Raw genomic sequence first — 18,750 nt, forward strand, 5'->3', positions numbered from 1 at the left:
TTCTTCTTTCTAAGAGTGTTTACTCAGAACAGAGAGAGAAAGGGCGAGACCAAGCGCTACAAGAAAGAAAGAACACAAGAGAAACCGAGAGTGAGATGGGAAATTTAAGACAGAGAGCTGAAGAGGAAGAAAGAGTGTTTAAGAGAGAGAGAGAGAGAAAGTCAGTGAAGGGATTGTTATGGGTATGGACCAACTGCAGCAGAACGGGTTTCAAGTAATTACCTTTGATGATCCATTCATGTAATCCACTGTAAGTATTCTTACTTACTGAGTATGATATTGATATCCAATAATACGGATTTTTGTGGTTTTATAACTTGTCTAGCATTTTGCTATATATGATTCAACAATGATTTATATTATCGGAAATCAATTGACTCACTACTTCACAGTTTTTTGTAGTGCTTGCAGGAATGGAAAATCAAGGTAATTATGCAGTTGTGATTAGAGATTCATATTGAGATGTACAGAGATTCCAAGTTGGTTAAGTTTTGTCTAGAGTTTAGACTGTCGGATAGATTTGTATAAATGCCTTGTACGACATAGCTTTGGGTATTTTTGTATAAAGAAAAGTATTTTAACAGTATTTTTTTTGTATTGATAATTACAGTTTTTCCGCTATATGAGATTGTTACAATGATCACCATGATTCTTAACTAAATGTATTTTTGAATCATATGGTGTAGACATAGGTAGATAATAAAAGTGCTCAAATCTTTTAAGTATCTTTCTAATATAATATGTATGAGATAAAATAATGCAATTATTATCCATAATAACTTTAATGTCCAATTTGACTTTAGCTTTACCTATGTCTTACATATCAAAATTAGATGCAAGAATTATTTTAATTTCATGCACAACATCAATACTAGTTTAAAAAAACATTAAGCAAGTCTTCAATATATGTATAAACAAATAATGACACATTCATTATTATAAAACTTGCTATGCATTTACTTGCACCATTAATCAAATATAAATTAGACAATATCACCTTGTCAAACGTCATTGTTTAGAAGTTTGTTTTAATCCATACAAGGATTTCACCAGTTGCACACTTTATGTTCTTGACCGGGAATTACTAGTCCCTCGAGCTGCTCCATATAAATCTCTTCATCATTTAGAAAAATAACTTTGATATCCATTTGATGTATAACAAGTTTATAAATATAAACAATGGCAAATAATATTCCTAGGGGTGAAATTTAAAACCGTCTAACCGTTAACCGCTAACCGCCTAATCGTTTTGAAAGCGGTTAGTAAAAACTGCTAACCGCCTAGGAGGTTGCGGTTAGTGGTTAGTGGGTTTTGGAAATCCGCTAACCGCTTTTTTTAAAATTATATATATATATATATATATATATATATATATATATATATATATAACAATAAGTCATGAGTTTATGAACTTTTTTTGGTTTATTGAAATAGGCCTCATAGCATATTAACCACACTTTGGTAGATAGCCTAAAAATTGACAATCATAGCATTCATAATTTATTTCAGTATTCTAATTTCTCTTCATTCTCTTGATGTAGCCAATATTTACATGTATAAATTTATCATGCTAAATATTAATGGAATAAACCAAAAAGTCACAAGAAAATAATTTTTTTTAATAATAGCACACATATGCTTTAAGAAATGACTTCTATGAGCTCATCTTTTTGCAAGTATGATATGTCATTTTCTCTTATTTCTTTTTTGTCAATTGATAGTTCTAAAGCTATTTTAAAAAAATATTAATCATCACTTGTGATTTTTTAACATGATCCTTATATATTATATATATAGAGATTGCATATTTCAAGTTCTATCAAGATTTTAAAAATAAAATCTTTTTAACTAAAGCCCCAATAAATATGCAAAGTATCAAGCCCAACCACATAATAATAAACTATTATTGGCTCATTTTAATAAATATGTCAATGATATCATTCTTATGATATGATAAATTTATCATGTATCAAATAAACCTCAATAATCACATATATTTTATTCTAAACTATCATGTCAGAGAAATTTGAAAGCTGAATGATATATACGAGGAATTACCAAATAACTTAAAGTGTTTAATTATGCTAATCTAGCATGTCATAGCTAACATAAATGCTAGATACTATTTCTTTTTTGAAATAGATGAATCAATAGAAGCCACCGCTTATCATATACAAAATTAATGTAATTATCAAATTTTGCACCAGCTTTAGCTCAATTAAGGAGCACAATCATAACTTCAATTTATTTATTTATTTATTTTTTATTTTAATAAATGAAATGTATATTATGTCTTAAAAAATAAGACCTATGAATCTGAGTTGAAAACTCACAGCGAAGCCAACAGCTTTACTTCAAGATCTTCCAAAATAGATTGTCGTCACCACATACCAACTAGGTGTCGGGAGAACTAATCGACTCAATACGTACACCACATCTCTTCCTCTTACCATGTGCTTACCTGCAAAAATCTTTAGCAAAGTGGTATTTTTTGCACACAATTAGCAATATCTATGTATTTTCTCCATCACTAAATTAGTAATCACTCACAGTTATTATTATAAATTTACATGGATGTTTTCCAACCAAGCTTAGCACAACATAACAAAAAAGCGCTAAGTTCTAAAAATCCATAAAAAAACTTAACTCTTTTTATGGTAAGAATAGTAACCCAACAATAAAAGATTATTTGATAAACAAATTAAATTAACATAAATTTGAGTTCAAATAATCAAAAATTCTTTCAATTAAAATATTTTCACTTTCAATACCTACACATGAGATTAAACTCTTTTTCTGATAAACAAATCAATTATCAGATTTTTCATAACAAAATCTTTCCACCCAATATATAATTGATTTCATCGTTCTCGTATGCGAATTGTATACCATAAACTTTTATAGTATTTGACTTTTCACAAGTTTAAATAATGTTGTTATAGTCATAACCAAAATATTTGTGCAACCATCACGAATCAACCTTTAAGATTGTTGGAAATAATTTTGGATGGTACACAAATTCTCATTGATATAAAATAATTACAATATGAAAATTAACAATAAAATAAATAAAATACATGAGAAAAAAAGTAGAGTATCAAAAGATCTCACAATGCTATAAAATCACGCAAAAACGTTGTTTTTAAAGGTTGATTCGTGCCTCCCGGAGTGTATAACTCGGTGCGATCAGATCCTTTGACACGCAACCTTCCAGAATTAGATTATAACATCTACCTTCGTTAAGGATGCACTTCCAATAAGAGATGGAGGTTGATGCAGCTTCTCAAGCATTTGATCCTGAAAAGTTCGATGTAAATAGATTTACCACTCTAGCTAGGTCCTGAGGTTGTGAAGGATGGTAGTCTTCTTGTCAAAATTGATGGCCGTTATTTCCCATGGGATGTGGCTGGTCCTACTGTGTTAGGGGTGGTCTCATTTGGAAGTGAACAAATATTTGAACCGACAGGCATGATACCAGTTGACAAGGTTGAAAATTCTCTTACAGGAGATCCATCAAAATCCAGTATTGCCTCTGGGGGAGGTTGGGCTGGACTCTGGAGGATTTGTTTTTTCCTTTTTCTTTTTCAGGAAATCAAGGTCACTGGACGCAGCCCAGCGTGGGTCTGGCCAGAGACCCAGCGGGGTCAGGCCAGACCCGCCGTGGGTCTGGTGACTGACCGGGGCAAATTTTTTTTGCCCTCCTGTTCTGTGACGGGGCAAATTTTTTAGAAGAAATATGGAGCGGAACAAATAAATTTAGAAAAATTTTTAAATTAACGTAGCAGATTGTAAATGGCAAATAAAGGAGTGAAAATTACATTTTTTTTTTTTAATTTAAAAATTCTTGTCATGTCTAAAAAAATTTTTGGGTCCATTTGTTTAGATCTCTAACACTTTTCTAATTTTTTTTTGTTTTTTATTTTTTTTACTTGCACGTAAGTCTAGCATTCATCTTAAAAAAAAAAAAAAAATGCTAAAATCTAATAAAAATTTCACATTTTGTCCATAAAAGTCTATGTAACAAGATGCTACATCATACTTTTTTGGAGGAAAAAAAAAAAAAATGATATGACATCTTGCCATATGGACTTTTATAGACAAAATATAGAGTTTTTATTATATTATAGAATATCTCTAAAAAAAAAAAAAAAAAGAAAATGCAATTTTTTTTCTCTTATATTATCTGTTATTCACTGTCTGCCACGTCATTCTGACTTCATTCACTTCAAATTTTTTAACAGCGGATAATAATAGCTTTAGGCGTAGAGTAAAGTTTACGTACATTCTCTTCATTTTCTACTTCGTTCTGCTCTTTCAAAATTCCGCGCCACCATTCCGTTCTTCCTCTCCAAGACTCATTGAATAAGCTCGTGCACAGATTCGATTCCGAAGGAAAGGTAGCAAACGCACTTCCAATTCGTTGCCTCTATATACGTCCTTCGCCCTGACGCCTTACTCTATGTTTGGTTCCCGAGAAAATGTAGACCTTCAATTCGTATCTCGGTTGGGTTGAATCGCCCTTTTTTTTTTTGTCATTCCAAGTTTTAATTTCCTTTGACAATTTCTCAGAAGCTAAAACGTATACCTAGGAGAATCACTTTTTAGGCTAACACCGCATGCTTTTCTATTTTACCTTTATATAACTATCATGCTGATAAACCCTTCCCTAGGGTTTTCATTCCATTTTTAACTTATTTTTGAATTTTTATCCTTATCGGAAAGTTTTATAAGCATTTCTAGGATTTTCTCGTCGATTTGCATTTTCTTAGTGTTATATATTTCCATTTTTTGGTGTTACTTTATTATACTGATTCAAATTGATTTCTCTCTCTCGGTTTTTCTCTTAGCTGTGGCATTTTCGTGGCATTACTCAAATTGTGGGTTTGAAGAGGTAGTAATTAGTTGCCATGGGAGACTTGCCCAGGTAAAACCTGTTTTTCCTTGCACTTTGCTTGGTTATTGAGAAAATTGCTGAAGAAGAAAGAAAGTGGAGTTTAACGCTTCTTACTGTATGTTATGTTAGTTTCTGACAATTCGAAGAACACCTCAACTTAGCGAAATATTTGTGCTACGCTCTGTTTGAAGGAGGTTTTTATTCTATTGCGTCCCAAATTATGTTAAATAGAAGATTCGAGTATTCAAGGAAATTTAGTTAATTTTCTTGTGGAAATTTCTCTTTGTCCAAACGGAGGATAATGTTTAAATGGGCATCTAACAGAATTATATAATTTGGTAGTTTCTGTCGGCTAATGAGAGGATTTTGGGTGAAATTTTCTTAATTGTATTTATGTCATAGGCATTTTTGTTTTTGTTTCTTTTTTTAAGTGGTTAGCCAAATGTTTTATGTTGAAAAAGATATTTAGAGTTATCCTCACAGTACACTAGCAATCTTGATGATAAACTGATATTCTACTGCATCATATATCCAGACTGTTTTCTATATAAGAGTTGAATTATTGATGAATCTCTATTTTTCGGACAATCAATCAGTGTGACTCATTAGGTTGAATATTCAGACAGCATGAATCTTATGGATGCCCAAAATCATGACTCAAGATTGCTTTTTAAATTTGCAAATACTGTTGGTGGGATTTTATGTAGTGCTTCCTACCCTGTACATTCTATGATGTGCAATAGCGTGACAAGTTTGTCTTCTTTTTAATACATCAATTATGGTAGAATCATCACATGGCTCTCCCTTAGAGTGTATTGGATCCCTCAATTTTTTTCTTCCTTACATGGTTTGAAATGAAGTGTGTGCTTTTATTTTAGTTCCCTAGGTGGGAAAGTCATTTGTTTTGATATATATATTAAACTTACAAACATATGTAGAAAGTTTCCTTTGGAACTTATAGTGGAGGAAGTTTTCTTACTCTATTGGACACACCTGTTGAGTAGGTCTGCAGCAGTATGTTACTTATCAGAAAAAAGGTCTGCAGCAGTATGTTCTTTTTGGCACATACATAATGTATTGTCATGTCCAACAATTAGAAACTCATAACGTAACATAGCTGAAGCAAAAATTTTATTCCGTTGTACTTACCAAAATAAATCTGATTCTGTTGGGCCCTTTTCGTTGGCTGCTTGAGAATATCGCTTGGAATGTATAACTAAAAAGAAATTCACAGGGAGGATATTAGCAATACACTTCGGATACTTGTTGCTACTGATTGCCATCTGGGATATATGGAGAAGGATGAAATACGGCGGCATGATTCTTTTCAAGCATTTGAGGAGATATGCTCAATAGCAGAGCAAAAGCAGGTTATGGCTATTATCTCCTTCTCTTTCTTCCTATATCTCTTGTATGCTGTACCACTTTTGCAGTATAGATATTTCTTATCTTCTTTCTTGATCTGGAGAGGGCCTCCTCCTACTCCCTTTGCATTTGTTGCACATACTAGTTTGTAAATTCTTTCAAAAGCTGGTACCTCTGATCTTTAGCAGAAGGTCCTCTAACTACAAGTATTTTCCTATAGTACTTTCTGTCCAAGGCCAACTTTATTATGTAGCTCTTCCTCCTCTTCAGTTACTGCCAGAAAAGTTTATAAAATACTCCTGCACTTCTGCTCTTGTCTAAGTTTCTTGAATAGAAATTCCTTTCATTTCTTGGGGCCACAATTCCTTGGGGCCACACCACCTGGTGAAAAGCCAGCGATTTAACCAGTTCCGTGTAGGGAAACTTCCGAAGGTGCAGTGCACGGGACCGGGGTTTACTCCGCAGGGGTGGGTCCGAAGGGCCCCCGACATCAAAAAGAAGAAAAAAAAGAAGAAGATGAAATTCCTTTCATTTTCAAGTCTAAATTTGAATAAAAATCAGAATTTGGAGAGCTTGGTTTAGCGACAATTTTTATGCTTTGTGGCATAATATCTTAACCAAATACAGAACTTAATCTCTATCCATACATATCAAAATGCTACTAAGCTCTGTTGTCCATTTGCTATCAGGTTGATTTCTTACTCCTTGGCGGTGATCTTTTCCATGAGAATAAGCCCTCAAGGTCAACATTGGTTAAGGCCATTGAGATTCTCCGTCGTCATTGCCTTAATGATCAGCCAGTGCAGTTCCAAGTTGTTAGTGACCAGACCGTGAATTTCCCAAATAGGTAATGACCTAATGTGCACTTTTAAGTACTTCATGCTCAAGAAATTGTTTTCTGTTTTCTTTTCCCATTTTGTACCCCCTTGGCGGCCACCACTTGGGGTGGGGGGGTTGGTGGGGCATGGATTATCAGAACCAGTAATATTACTTTCTTATTTGGGAAGCTCTTCTTGAAATGTACACTACAGTTAATAACAATGTGATACTTTTTACAGATTTGGTCATGTAAATTATGAAGATCCTCACTTCAATGTTGGCTTGCCAGTCTTCAGCATTCATGGAAATCATGATGATCCTGCTGGAGTGGTAGGGATATTATGTAAAATGCTGTATATTATTTCTTCATTTTTTTTTTGTATGTTATAAGATTTTTAGTCAGTTGCGGCCAGATTTTGTTTATAGGATTTTTAACACCCCTTTATTTTTCGCTTAGACCTTAAGCTGTTGCCAATGTAGACTAGCTTACTAGTGCTGTTTGTTTGTGGTATGAGTAAGACCATAGGCTAGGGTTTGAGTTCCCCCCCAAATAAGCTTGCCCTTTGGCCATGGCTTGGGCAGTAAAGAGATTTGATGGGGTTTATGCAGGTCCTAGGTTCAAATTTCACCAATGCAGGAAAATAAATTAAATAAAATCCCTGAAGGGTATGGAAAACAAAGAAAAGGAGAGAGAGAGAGAGAGAGAGAGAGAGAGAGAGTTTGAGTTCCCCCAAATAAGCTTGCTCTTCAGCCATGGCTTGGGCAGTAAAGAGATTTGATGGGGTTTATGTACGTCTTAGGTTCAAATTTCACCAATTCAGGAAAATAAATTAAATAAAATCCCAGAAGGGTATGGAAAACAAAGAAAAGGAGAGAGAGAGAGAGAGAGAGAGAGAGAGAGTTGGTCTTAGGTTCAAATTTCACCAATGCAGGAAAATAAATTAAATAAAATCCCTGAAGGGTATGGAAAACAAAGAAAAGGAGAGAGAGGGAGAGATGTGAATGGTTTCCATGAAGATGTCAAGAGAAGAAGCCTAGTTTCCGGGTAACAAGTCAGCATAATTAATATGAAAATTGAATCAGTTACATATCAATGTCTCATAGGACTGACATTTTTTTTTTTTGATTTTTTTACCGCGAGGGAAGATTAGGAATCATGCAGAAACAAATTTGTCCTGTTCTGAAGATATTTTGAGGAACCCTCTTTTGGCTGATTGCGCTAACCCCATTTGCTATCTATAGAAGGAACCTAATATGAGCTTGCCATCCTGAAATGGGATAACCAAATGGAGAAAGCAGTCTAACAGCCTTTTTTAGGACTTCTACTTCAATTTGGATAACTTATGAGTTAGCTGAAGATGGGGCTCTTGGACAGTGAAATGTGCATAGATAATGCGTAATAATAGGGTCGGGATTTCTTAATATCTCAGTTAGGCCTTGAACTTTGGTGTTTTAACTTGAAATCTTTTATTTACAACATTTGCTAGTGTTAGACTTAGGATATCTTTGCCTTCTCCAGTTGCCGGACTGGCAGTTGAAATGAATGCTGCTGGAGTTGTAGGTTTTAATGCTAGCAATATTATCCAACTGCATCAAGAAAAAAAAACACTTTTCTTACCTATATCCTAAGCAAATTTGATTTTCTGCCCTTCAATTTGTTTGATAAATTTGTATATGGGTTTACTTTAATCAATCTTCCTAGACTATTTTCACTTCTGTTCTTAAACCCCTGAAATTGTGCTTCTTATGAGTGACTGTGACAGGACAACCTTTCTGCAGTCGATATTCTCTCAGCATGCAATCTTGTCAACTATTTTGGGAAAATGGCTCTTGGGGGTTCTGGTGTTGGTCAAATTACTCTCTGCCCTATTCTTATAAGAAAGGTATGGCAGCTGAGTTGATTAACAGCAGACTTGGGATATTTAAGTCCCTTTGCTGCGTGACTTATTAACTCCTAATAAATTGCAGGGTTCAACACCTGTAGCTCTCTATGGTCTAGGAAACATTAGAGATGAACGGCTAAATAGAATGTTTCAGGTATGCAGCACATTGACATTCCATCTTTTGATTAGTGACTGAAGTATGCTTACATTAATATCAGTTTATAATTTTTTGTCCAGACACCACATGCTGTACAATGGATGCGGCCTGAAGCTCAAGAAGGTTGCCAAGTTTCAGATTGGTTCAACATTCTGGTCCTTCATCAGAACAGGTTGTCTGTTGGTTTTTCTGGAGAGATTGTATTAAATCATTCATGAAAAGAAAAGATGTTGATTTATCTTAAATCTAATCTAACCTTTGAGCCCTTTGAGCACTTATGAGGTCTATACTATATATAATACTGTCAGATTTCAATATTTGTGAACATTGATCTTACCTTCTAATGTGGAATGCAGAGTAAAGACAAACCCTAAAAATGCAATAAATGAGCACTTTTTACCACGATTCCTTGACTTCATAGTGTGGGGGCATGAACATGAATGTCTTGTTGACCCTCAGGTGCTGTGGAATGAGTACTCTTCCCCCCCCCCCCCTCTCTCTCTCTCTCTCTCTCTCTCTCATGAATTGAATGTGGATTTTGATTTTGAAGGAAGTTCCCGGAATGGGGTTTCACATTACACAACCAGGTTCTTCAGTTGCAACATCACTCATTGATGGAGAATCAAAGCCGAAGCATGTACTTCTCTTAGAAATTAAGGTTGTCCATGGACAAAACTTTGAAATTTATATTTTCAACAAGTATTTATACTCCTATATCCAAACCTTGATCGGTGTTGATGCATAATGATATAGGGGAACCAGTATCGTCCAACTAAGATACCTTTAACATCAGTGAGACCTTTTCAGTATACTGAGGCAAGTATGATTTTTATTTTTTTATTTTTATATATGCAAAAAACAAAATTCATAGTTATTACTCAATTCTTTATGATGCAGATTGTATTAAAGGATGAACCTGACATTGATCCCAATGATCAAAACTCAATTCTTGAACACTTGGACAAAGTGGTAGGTATTGGTTCCTCACATTGGCAATTAGTTTGTGCCTTTCAGCTCCCTTTTGTCCTTTTTAGTTATGATTTTTTTTTTTTGGCGTGGCAGGGTGCTATTTATTTATTGCAAATTTATCATATTTTTAACTTTGAATTTTTATAGGTCAGAAATCTGATAGAGAAATCTAGTAAAAATGCTATTAACATATCAGAGCTGAAACTGCCATTGGTCCGAATAAAGGTATTTTCTGCATTTATTTTTTAACAATACTAACATGAAGGGTGATTCTCATGTCTGAACATTACTTGTTCCTCTTACAATTTTTGGCCCATCCCACTTTTCAACTTTGGAGCAAGCTCAAGCTGCATGTCATTTCCTGATTTTAAGTATTTATAGCATTATATGTTTCAGCAGAAGCCTTGACACCCATTTTATGGGATAGGTTCATGAATCTTTATTTTGCCGTTGAGCTTTACTTAGTGCAATATTTTCTATTGAATACTTCACAAATTCATGTCTTCTCTCATTGCCTTTACTTTTGGTTTTTGTGTCTTCTCTCCTCCCTTGCATCTTCATCTAAAACCAAGCTGCTCTTTCCAATGTACGTGTTGATCTTTAGCAGTTTTGGGCCAAGCATCTCAGACATTTTTGCCTCATCTTGTTTAAATTGGTGCCACCTTCATCATTCAAAGTTGTATAAATTTCCTTATTAGATCTATGTCCCACTTCCTCTAAATTTTGGGATGCTTTTTAGAATGGCTAGCGGCGTTATGGACATCTTGAAATTTTTCCTTCATGCTTTTGATATTTCCAGAACTATAAAGCCTATTTGATCAAGAGTTTTGTTGTGGGTTTTTTGTTTGAATAGTAATAAAAAGTGATTGATGTGAAATAAAGGTGAAATGAGATTTGAATTTTTTGTGAGATAAAAGTGAAGAAAGTTGTTTGGTAATAAGAACAAAAGAAATTGACTCTTTTTTAGGAGAAATGAAACAAAATGAGAGAAGTTAGTTGCCAAACACACCCATATATTCTTAACAAGCTTTTCTATGGCGTTATATTTCTTACTTAAGTTCATTATCTGAATTCCATTGCAGTCCTTTTGTGGAGGATAATTGACATTTATTGCATGGAAAAATGAATTATCTGTTGTGGCATTATCATTTTTGTGGTTGATTTGGCAGGTGGATTATTCTGGATTTATGACAATAAACCCTCAAAGATTTGGGCAGAAGTATGTGGGCAAGGTACCTTCAGTGACCAGTCATGCTGGATCAGTATGCTAATGCTGGTTTTTCTTTTGCAACATATTTGAGAGACTATTAATTATTCCTAAGTTTTGTTAGGTTGCAAATCCCCAAGACATTCTTATCTTCTCAAAGGCTTCAAGAAAGGGTCAGAGTGTAGGTAATTCAAATTGTCTATGCTACATTAGTCATTTTTACCAACTTTTGACCATATGGTTTCGTGTTGTGTATATCTAGGGATTCAGTTTAATTAGTCCTGTTTGGAAGTCTTGAAATTATTTTGAATTGTAGTTCTTGGTACTGTACCACAACAAGCTTGTTATGGCATGGGGTCTTCATGTAACCTGGCATTGATTAATATATCAAGGAAATTTTAGGAACTGCGTTGTAGTCTAGGAAAACCAGGGCCATCCATATTTGATTAGAATTCAACAGGTACTTTCAAGCATTACTTCAAGATCCAAAGAGATCGATGCAAAATATGAGAATGATGTTGGACAGATTAAGAAATCTACCTGCAGATGCTTATGGTGGGCTTTAGGTTTTAGAGGTTGTGGATTTAGGGTTTATAAATAGTAGGATTTGTAGTTTGAGTTAGGTTGAAAAGAATAGTGTTTGAATAGCCAAGAGGAGTTGTTTCTTGAAAGAATTTGGTTGCAGGAAAATTGTGGCAGCAGGGCTAGAATTGGTGGCAGAAGGGCTAGAAAAAAAATGGCTTTACGGTTTTGATTGCATAACAGATTGAAATACAGATAACCTTCATTCGTCAAATTACTATGATTTGGTCATGATATGAACAAAGTGAAACTTTTGACCTTTAATTAGGGTCCTTGATTTTGTTTTGAGCCATCAATTTGGGGAGCGACGAACTGCATGTTGTGGAATCCTTCCAAACGAAATATTTTTGAAGTAAAATCTTTTTTTCGCATGCTCTCTTCTTTGGGAACAGAAACTTCTACTTTCCCATGGAGGAGTATATGGAAAGTCAAAGTTCCATTGCGAGTTAGTTTCTTTGTGTGGACGGCGACTTTAGGAAAGATTCTAACTTTGGACAACTTGCGTAAAAGAGGTATCGTTGTGGTGGGATGTTGTTGCATGTGCAAGCAAAGTGGTGAGTCTATCAACCATTTTCTCCTTCATTGTGAAGTGGCACGAGCGTTATGAAGTGTAGTACTCACTCTTTTTGATGTCACATGGGTTATGTCTGGAGGGGTGGCAGATTTGTTAGTGTGTTGGCGTGGTAATATTTCAGCTAAGGAGGTGTGGCGAATAGCACCATTGTGTCTTATGTGGATCATTTGGTGATAGCGGAATGCAAGATGCTTTGAAGATCAAGAAAGGTCAATGGAAGAGCTCAAAAAGTTGCTTATTCAATCATTGTTCCATTGGACCGAAGCTTGTAGTGTGCCTAAGATTTTCACCATGTCCCAATTTTTATCTATATGTTCCTCTTTTTGTCTATAGTGGGGCTTCTTTTTGTATATTTCATGTGTACTAGGGTTGCGCCCTTCTGTACTTTTCAATGAATCACTTATTTATCAAAAAAAAAATTTGGGGAGACGACAACTAGCCTTGGGAAATCCCCAAGTTTAGGCTCAACCCTAAACTCTAATTGCCAATTATTCTCAATTCAATCACAACTAACATCAATTGAGCATCCAAACATATGTATAAGATCTTAATTTCAAAGTAGAATAATCAATTTGAAGAAATCACAATCAGACCAGCAAAATATCCAAATTAACCCTAATTTGAAATTCCAACTTCAATCCTTCTTCAATTGATTCTAATACAATTGAATCAATTAATGATACCACATAAAAGATCAACCTTTGTAACATACTCGGGGTTCAATTTGATGAAAACTCCACATAAAAGATCAGGGACCAGGTTGGTTTTGGGTCAAACCGGTGGTTTCTGGCAGAATTCTGGCCAAATTGGTGCAGTTTTCTTCAGGATGACGTAGATCAAGTCACCTGGTCTCTGTTGATGTTGAGATTGAGTCTCACACAATCCAAGAGAGAAGAGAGGATGGTTTGTGGGCTTCATGGGGGTGCAGTCAGTAGTAGTTCCTCCTTGTTTCTAATGAAGGCAAAGCACCTGTGGTTGTGTGCAGTGATTGTCATATTGGTAGACTGATGTTGTATGTGCTAGAGGAGTGGAGGGTCCATATATCATTTTCTTCTTCATTGTGAGGTGGCAAGAGAATTATGGGTTGCGCTACACCACCTTTTTGGTGTAGAGTGGGTTGTGCCTAAAAAGGTAATAAGGTTGTTGGCTAGTTGTAGAGGTCAAGTGGGAAGCCATACCATTTAAGAGGCTTGGAGGATAGCTCCTTTGTGCTTAATGTGGTACATCTGTAGAGAGTAAAACACACGAAGTCTTAAAGATTGCGTAATTTCAGTGGTAAAACTAAAATCTGTTATGTTCAACTCCCTTTATGCATGGATGGCGGCGTATAATAGTCCTTACTTTTCTAGTTTTACTGTTTTTTTTTTTTTTTTTTGGGACTTTTGTTCTTCTCTCTTGTATACTTGTGTACATAGGTTGTGCCCCCTCTACGCTTTCTAATGAGAATCAATTACTTAAAAAATAAAATAAATTTCCTAAGTACCAGATATTATGTAGTTAATGTGTTTTCTGTTTTAAGTTCACATATTTGTCAACAGTTAATATTTTTCATGGAAATGGTATAATTTTAGTCCTTTTTGGAATGTAGCTAAAATTGATGATTCAGAACGGCTTCGCCCAGAAGAACTAAATCAGCAGAATATAGAGGCTTTAGTCGCTGAAAGTAATCTGGTACTGGACCATTAAATTTAATTTTCCTTTTCACTGCTTATGGTTTTGATAAACACATGTATAATTCATTTCCGAAAATCTCAATTGAATTTTACTGAAGCGTAGGCATGGATTCCAGTTCTATACCATGAGCCAAAAGCTCTATTGAGAATCTAATTTTCTCTTTTGGTTCAGGGGCTAAATGGAACTTGCATAACACTGGAAGTTACAATAGAAATTTTTATGCATTGCATAGTATGTTTTATTTTGTTACAAATCTAAACCTCTTTTTGTAACATATGATTGTGCAGAAAATGGAAATCCTTCCAGTCAATGATTTGGACGTTGCATTACAAAATTTTGTTAACAAGGATGACAAAATGGCTTTCTATTCTTGTCTGAAATACAATCTTGAAGAAACACGAGTAAGTAACCTATATGATCATCATCCCTACACTTTAGTGAGCATGAAATAGTGATGGGTTGGCTTTAGATGTAGTGGGTATATGTAATTATAAATCTTGCATTACCATGACATTTGCTTTTTAAGAATATTAGTGGTAGCCTGGTAGGTATTTTGTTATTGTATTATATACAAATGATTACTTTTTTTTTGGGGGGGGGGACTGATTTGTTGCTTACTTTTTTTTTTTACTTCCGCAGAACAAAATTGCCAAGGATGCAGACTCACTGAAGTTTGAAGAGGAAGACTTAATTCTTAAAGTTGGAGAGTGCATGGAGGCAAGAAGCTTAAGTTCTTTATAGTTGTCTTTATCATTAGTTTAATGCTCAAGTAATATGCATTCTTTTAAAAATATCACATAAGCAATCCCCTTTATCTTTCTGAGGTGAGCAATGCTGTGTTTAGGGCCTAATGGAGTGGCTATTGCAAAAGGCTTAGTGGCCACCTTCAGGCCCCTTGGCGCCTTTTGGCAACTAGTCAACTATTTTTGCAGTTACTGTTGGTTTATATATATATATATATATATATATATATATATATATATATATATATAATGTTTAAAACAATTTTTTTTCTTCTTTTAACTTGGTATTGTTGAGGTATCACTAGGGCATTTAAGGAGGGCTCCTTTGCTAGATACTTTGACCATACATGCAAAATTTCTTATTGCTAATAACTGTTTATGTATCTTCTTTATCTGCAGGAACGTGTCAAAGAAAGGTCTGCACGCCCTAAGGATACCACGCAATTTACATCCACTTCTCAGTCTTTCGAGGTCTCTTGTTATAGTCCACTTTGTTGACATTGCATTACTAATCATCATGGTGGAAGCTTTTTAGGCAGTGCTTTTTGGGTTGTATATATGCTTCTATTGTCTGCATTCTAAGCTTGTGTTTTCAATTTCCTCTAGGATCCAAGAAATAAAAGTGCTGCCGGAATTGGAAGTGCAGTTTCTTTTAGTGATGATGAAGACACAACACAGTTATCTGGCTCAAAGTCTAGTGCTAGAGGCAGGAGAGGGTCATCTAGGGTGTCTCGTGGTGCTTCTGAACTTGGTAAAAGTAAAACTTCTACAAGAGGAAGGGGTAGGGGCAGAGGTGCCAGTAACTTGAAGCAGACAACTCTTGACGCAGCTTTAGGGTTCCGTCATTCTCAAAGGTTATTATTGAACCTAAAGTTTGACAATATACTTACTGATCTATAAGAAAAATTGAGCTAGTCGTAATTATAGATCCTGAACCCCTCATGTATTAAGCTGCAAGATTTTTGTCTAAATCATGTTTTAGAATAAGTGATGGCATCAAAGAAACTATATTTGATATTTCTTTGAAATAGAATGAGAAGCCTGGGGGATGTCCGTTACTGGTAAGAAATGAGAAAAAATGGTCTAGGATCGAAAATAGTGAAATTGGCTCTCCTGCTTTCTCCACATCCCTACCATTTCTCTCTCCCCTTAATATTAGCCATGCTACGGGCACACACTCTCTCTCACTCTGTCTCTAGCTGAGTCATGGGGGAGTTGTGTCACCAACAAATATTGTTAACAAATTTAATGGGGAAAGCAAGAAAGGAAACAAAAAATGAAGTTTTCTTTGTATTGAAGTGCTAGGAATGCGGGGAATCCCTGTCTAATTTATCTAGCTTGCTTTTCTCTGTCACTTTCAGTTCTCTATCTTAGAGTTGATGAGCACGAGGCAAATATCAAAGCTAAAAACTCTTAATAAGCAGAGTATTGAGTTGGAAATGAACTCTTTTTGAAGATTTGAATTAATGAAAAGAGTGGGTTGTGATAATGTGTGAAAGGGTTGGAAAAGAATGTGAGAAGTTTACCAAAAGAAGTATGAATTATGGAATGTATGCAATCAGAACTCTGCTGCACCTTGTGAGATAAATTGCATAAAATAATTTAGATATTCATGTAGCTAGTGAAGCATCTCAAGTAATATTATTATTGCAGATCTGCATCGGTTGCTGCATCAGCTTCCGTTCGAAGTATTGCTGACAATGAGGATAACGTCGATTCTGCTTCAAGTGCAGAAGCTGGGACACATGGACTTGATGAGGTTGACGACAGTTCGGTATGGACTCTGTATTTGTTGACTTGATAGGCCAACAGTACCTTAATCTTTTCCTAATCTTGATCATACGTGCAAATCTTTCAAATTACTTTTCTTATCTGTGTTCTGATTTAATGATGCGAGGACTCTTCCACTTGAATATAACCTGGTCCACCAACACTACACTTTCAGAACTTGGTTCCAGTTTGCCTTGAGTTAGCCCTGCTGACATAGTATATATATCTTGGACATCGATACTTTCGTAATGTATTGATTGGTCAAATTTAAACTGAGGGTCGTTTACTTTTTTGAAGGAAAATGATGGAAGTCTACAAGGCAAAGGACGGAAAAGGGCTGCTCCCAGGGGAAGAGGTAGAGGTTCTACGCAATCCTCTAAGCGGGGAAGGAAGTCAGATAACTCTACAATTAATAGGATGCTCGGGAACAAAGATGATGATGATGACGATGATGATGTGGCAAAGAGATTAAATAAATCTCAACCTCGGGTTGGTTTTTACTTTTTTCACTTTTTTCTTTTTTTGGTAGTCTCTTCTATTTGCTAGAATTCTAACTGTATATATATATATCCGAAGGTGTCCAATTAAAGTGCTTCATTCTGTTTTTTAGGTAGCTTTTTAAAAAAAATTACTAGCCTTTTTCTCCCTCCTGACTTTGGCTGATGGAAATGTCTTGCTCGTCTAATATTTTGATCCCATGTAACTAAACCGCCAGTGCTATATTCTGTTCATAAACTCGCTATTGTGTCTAGGAGCCCCACTACAATGATTTCATGTTAGTTGGCTTTGAGGAAGAGTATCATGATATCATAATTATAACTGATGAAACCACCATCCTCTTGAGGCACTATCCATTTCAAACCTAGCTGTCAAACTTCATAACCTTATTATAACATTTCATCTTCGTTATCCATGCCCTGTGATTTGTGTGCTTCCAATAGAACATGGTCAAGTGGCAGCACATGTTACAGGACAATTGATAAGCATTGTTCGCCTCTTAAAGGCTATTTTACCACTATAGGATCTTAGAGATGTGGTTTTTCTCCATCCTTGAGATTATGTAGCTGGACCTGACTGCTCTTCTCCTTGTTTACAGGTAACAAGAAATTACGGGGCTTTAAGAAGGTAACAATGGACGAGTTCCACCATACCTTCATCAGATCCTGGTTATCATGATGTTTTGTATTGGTACGTGGAAGCCTTCTGCTACTTAAGCTTATTTGAAGAATTGTAGGATTAGCTAAATATCACAGACCAGCGGGAGAGAAGGTTAAGCTCAATGTCTTCAATTCAAGTATTGTCCGTCTTCCCCAATTTCCGGCTTATGCTTATATAAGGTGCAACAAACTTTTTCTTTCCATCAATGCATACAGATTCGAGTCTATATAGTTACATGATGCGAGAGGATATTATTTGTAACTGACCAAGCTCCAAATCTTTTTGTCGCACATAATTGAATCTGGGGTGTGATTTCTTTGGGCTAACTTTTGTTGCAGTAAAACAAAATTCTACTATGGGATAAAATATGATTCTTGCTCATAAAATGCAAGGTAATGTTCCGCCATTTAGATCCACTGGTGCAAGGCTGTTTTCCACATCTCATAATAACATTATGGCTTAAGTCGGATTTGAGGAAGTACCTGCTGTTTTTACTGTCTCTCTTTTATGCAGCCCCCAACAAGTAGGTACTACTATGATCACGCTTAAATAGAATAGCTACACCCTTTTTTTTGATTAGAAATGGTTAATTTTTATATTGCATTCCTCATTTGAAAAGCTCCAGATACTCGAGCCAAGCTCAAGCTAAAACTGACATAAAGTAAGCTGCACTCGGACTCGGTTGGATAGTCAATTAGAAAGCTTGTTAATATTGCTCACCTCATGCGTCATAATATGCTTGCTTTATTGTAATTTGTATTGAATATAAAATATATATCTTTTTTTTTTTTTCTTTTTTGTATTTAAAGTCGGCAGGAGGTTGAAATTCAATGGGCTCAAATATGAAGATGACAATCAAAAGGAATATACAATTAGAAAACCATTCACAAAAACACTGGGAATCCTCTGGGTCAGAGATGCTTCTATGAAGCCGAGATGAGCTCATTTGGTTTGT

At 35.2% G+C, this 18,750-nt stretch overlaps 1 protein-coding gene across 3 annotated transcripts; it reads left to right on the forward strand.

The window, feature by feature from the left end:
- Positions 1-4,284: 4,284 nt before the first annotated feature.
- Positions 4,285-18,121, forward strand: MRE11 (DNA repair and meiosis protein (Mre11)). Of its 3 annotated transcripts, none has more exons than XM_059585587.2 (23): positions 4,285-4,397; positions 4,848-4,924; positions 6,129-6,264; positions 6,949-7,106; positions 7,318-7,408; positions 8,842-8,961; positions 9,047-9,115; positions 9,199-9,290; positions 9,475-9,577; positions 9,669-9,776; positions 9,872-9,934; positions 10,016-10,087; positions 10,235-10,312; positions 11,257-11,319; positions 11,419-11,479; positions 14,039-14,121; positions 14,412-14,525; positions 14,764-14,841; positions 15,267-15,338; positions 15,474-15,721; positions 16,521-16,641; positions 16,935-17,126; positions 17,734-18,121. In XM_059585587.2, exons 2-23 carry the CDS (start codon positions 4,908-4,910, stop codon positions 17,764-17,766), a joined length of 2,172 nt encoding a protein of 723 aa, XP_059441570.2. In that variant the 5' UTR covers positions 4,285-4,397; positions 4,848-4,907; the 3' UTR covers positions 17,767-18,121. The 3 variants fall into 3 exon arrangements, with proteins under 3 accessions (XP_059441570.2, XP_059441573.2, XP_059441571.2); XM_059585588.2 differs by lacking the exon at positions 4,285-4,397 and adding an exon at positions 4,407-4,480; XM_059585590.2 differs by lacking the exon at positions 10,235-10,312.
- The last annotated feature ends 629 nt before the right edge of the window (positions 18,122-18,750 follow it).

Source organism: Corylus avellana, chromosome 3 (assembly GCF_965113065.1).
Source record: "Corylus avellana chromosome 3, dhCorAvel1.hap1.2, whole genome shotgun sequence".
NCBI lineage: Eukaryota > Viridiplantae > Streptophyta > Magnoliopsida > Fagales > Betulaceae > Corylus > Corylus avellana.

Excerpts from the sequence above, each read along its gene's own strand:
- MRE11 (XM_059585587.2), top strand. Across the intron at positions 9,116-9,198 it reads GGCTAAATAGAATGTTTCAG|ACACCACATGCTGTACAATG; the intron begins GTATGCAGCACA and ends TTTTTTGTCCAG. Across the intron at positions 9,291-9,474 it reads CTGGTCCTTCATCAGAACAG|AGTAAAGACAAACCCTAAAA; the intron begins GTTGTCTGTTGG and ends TGTGGAATGCAG.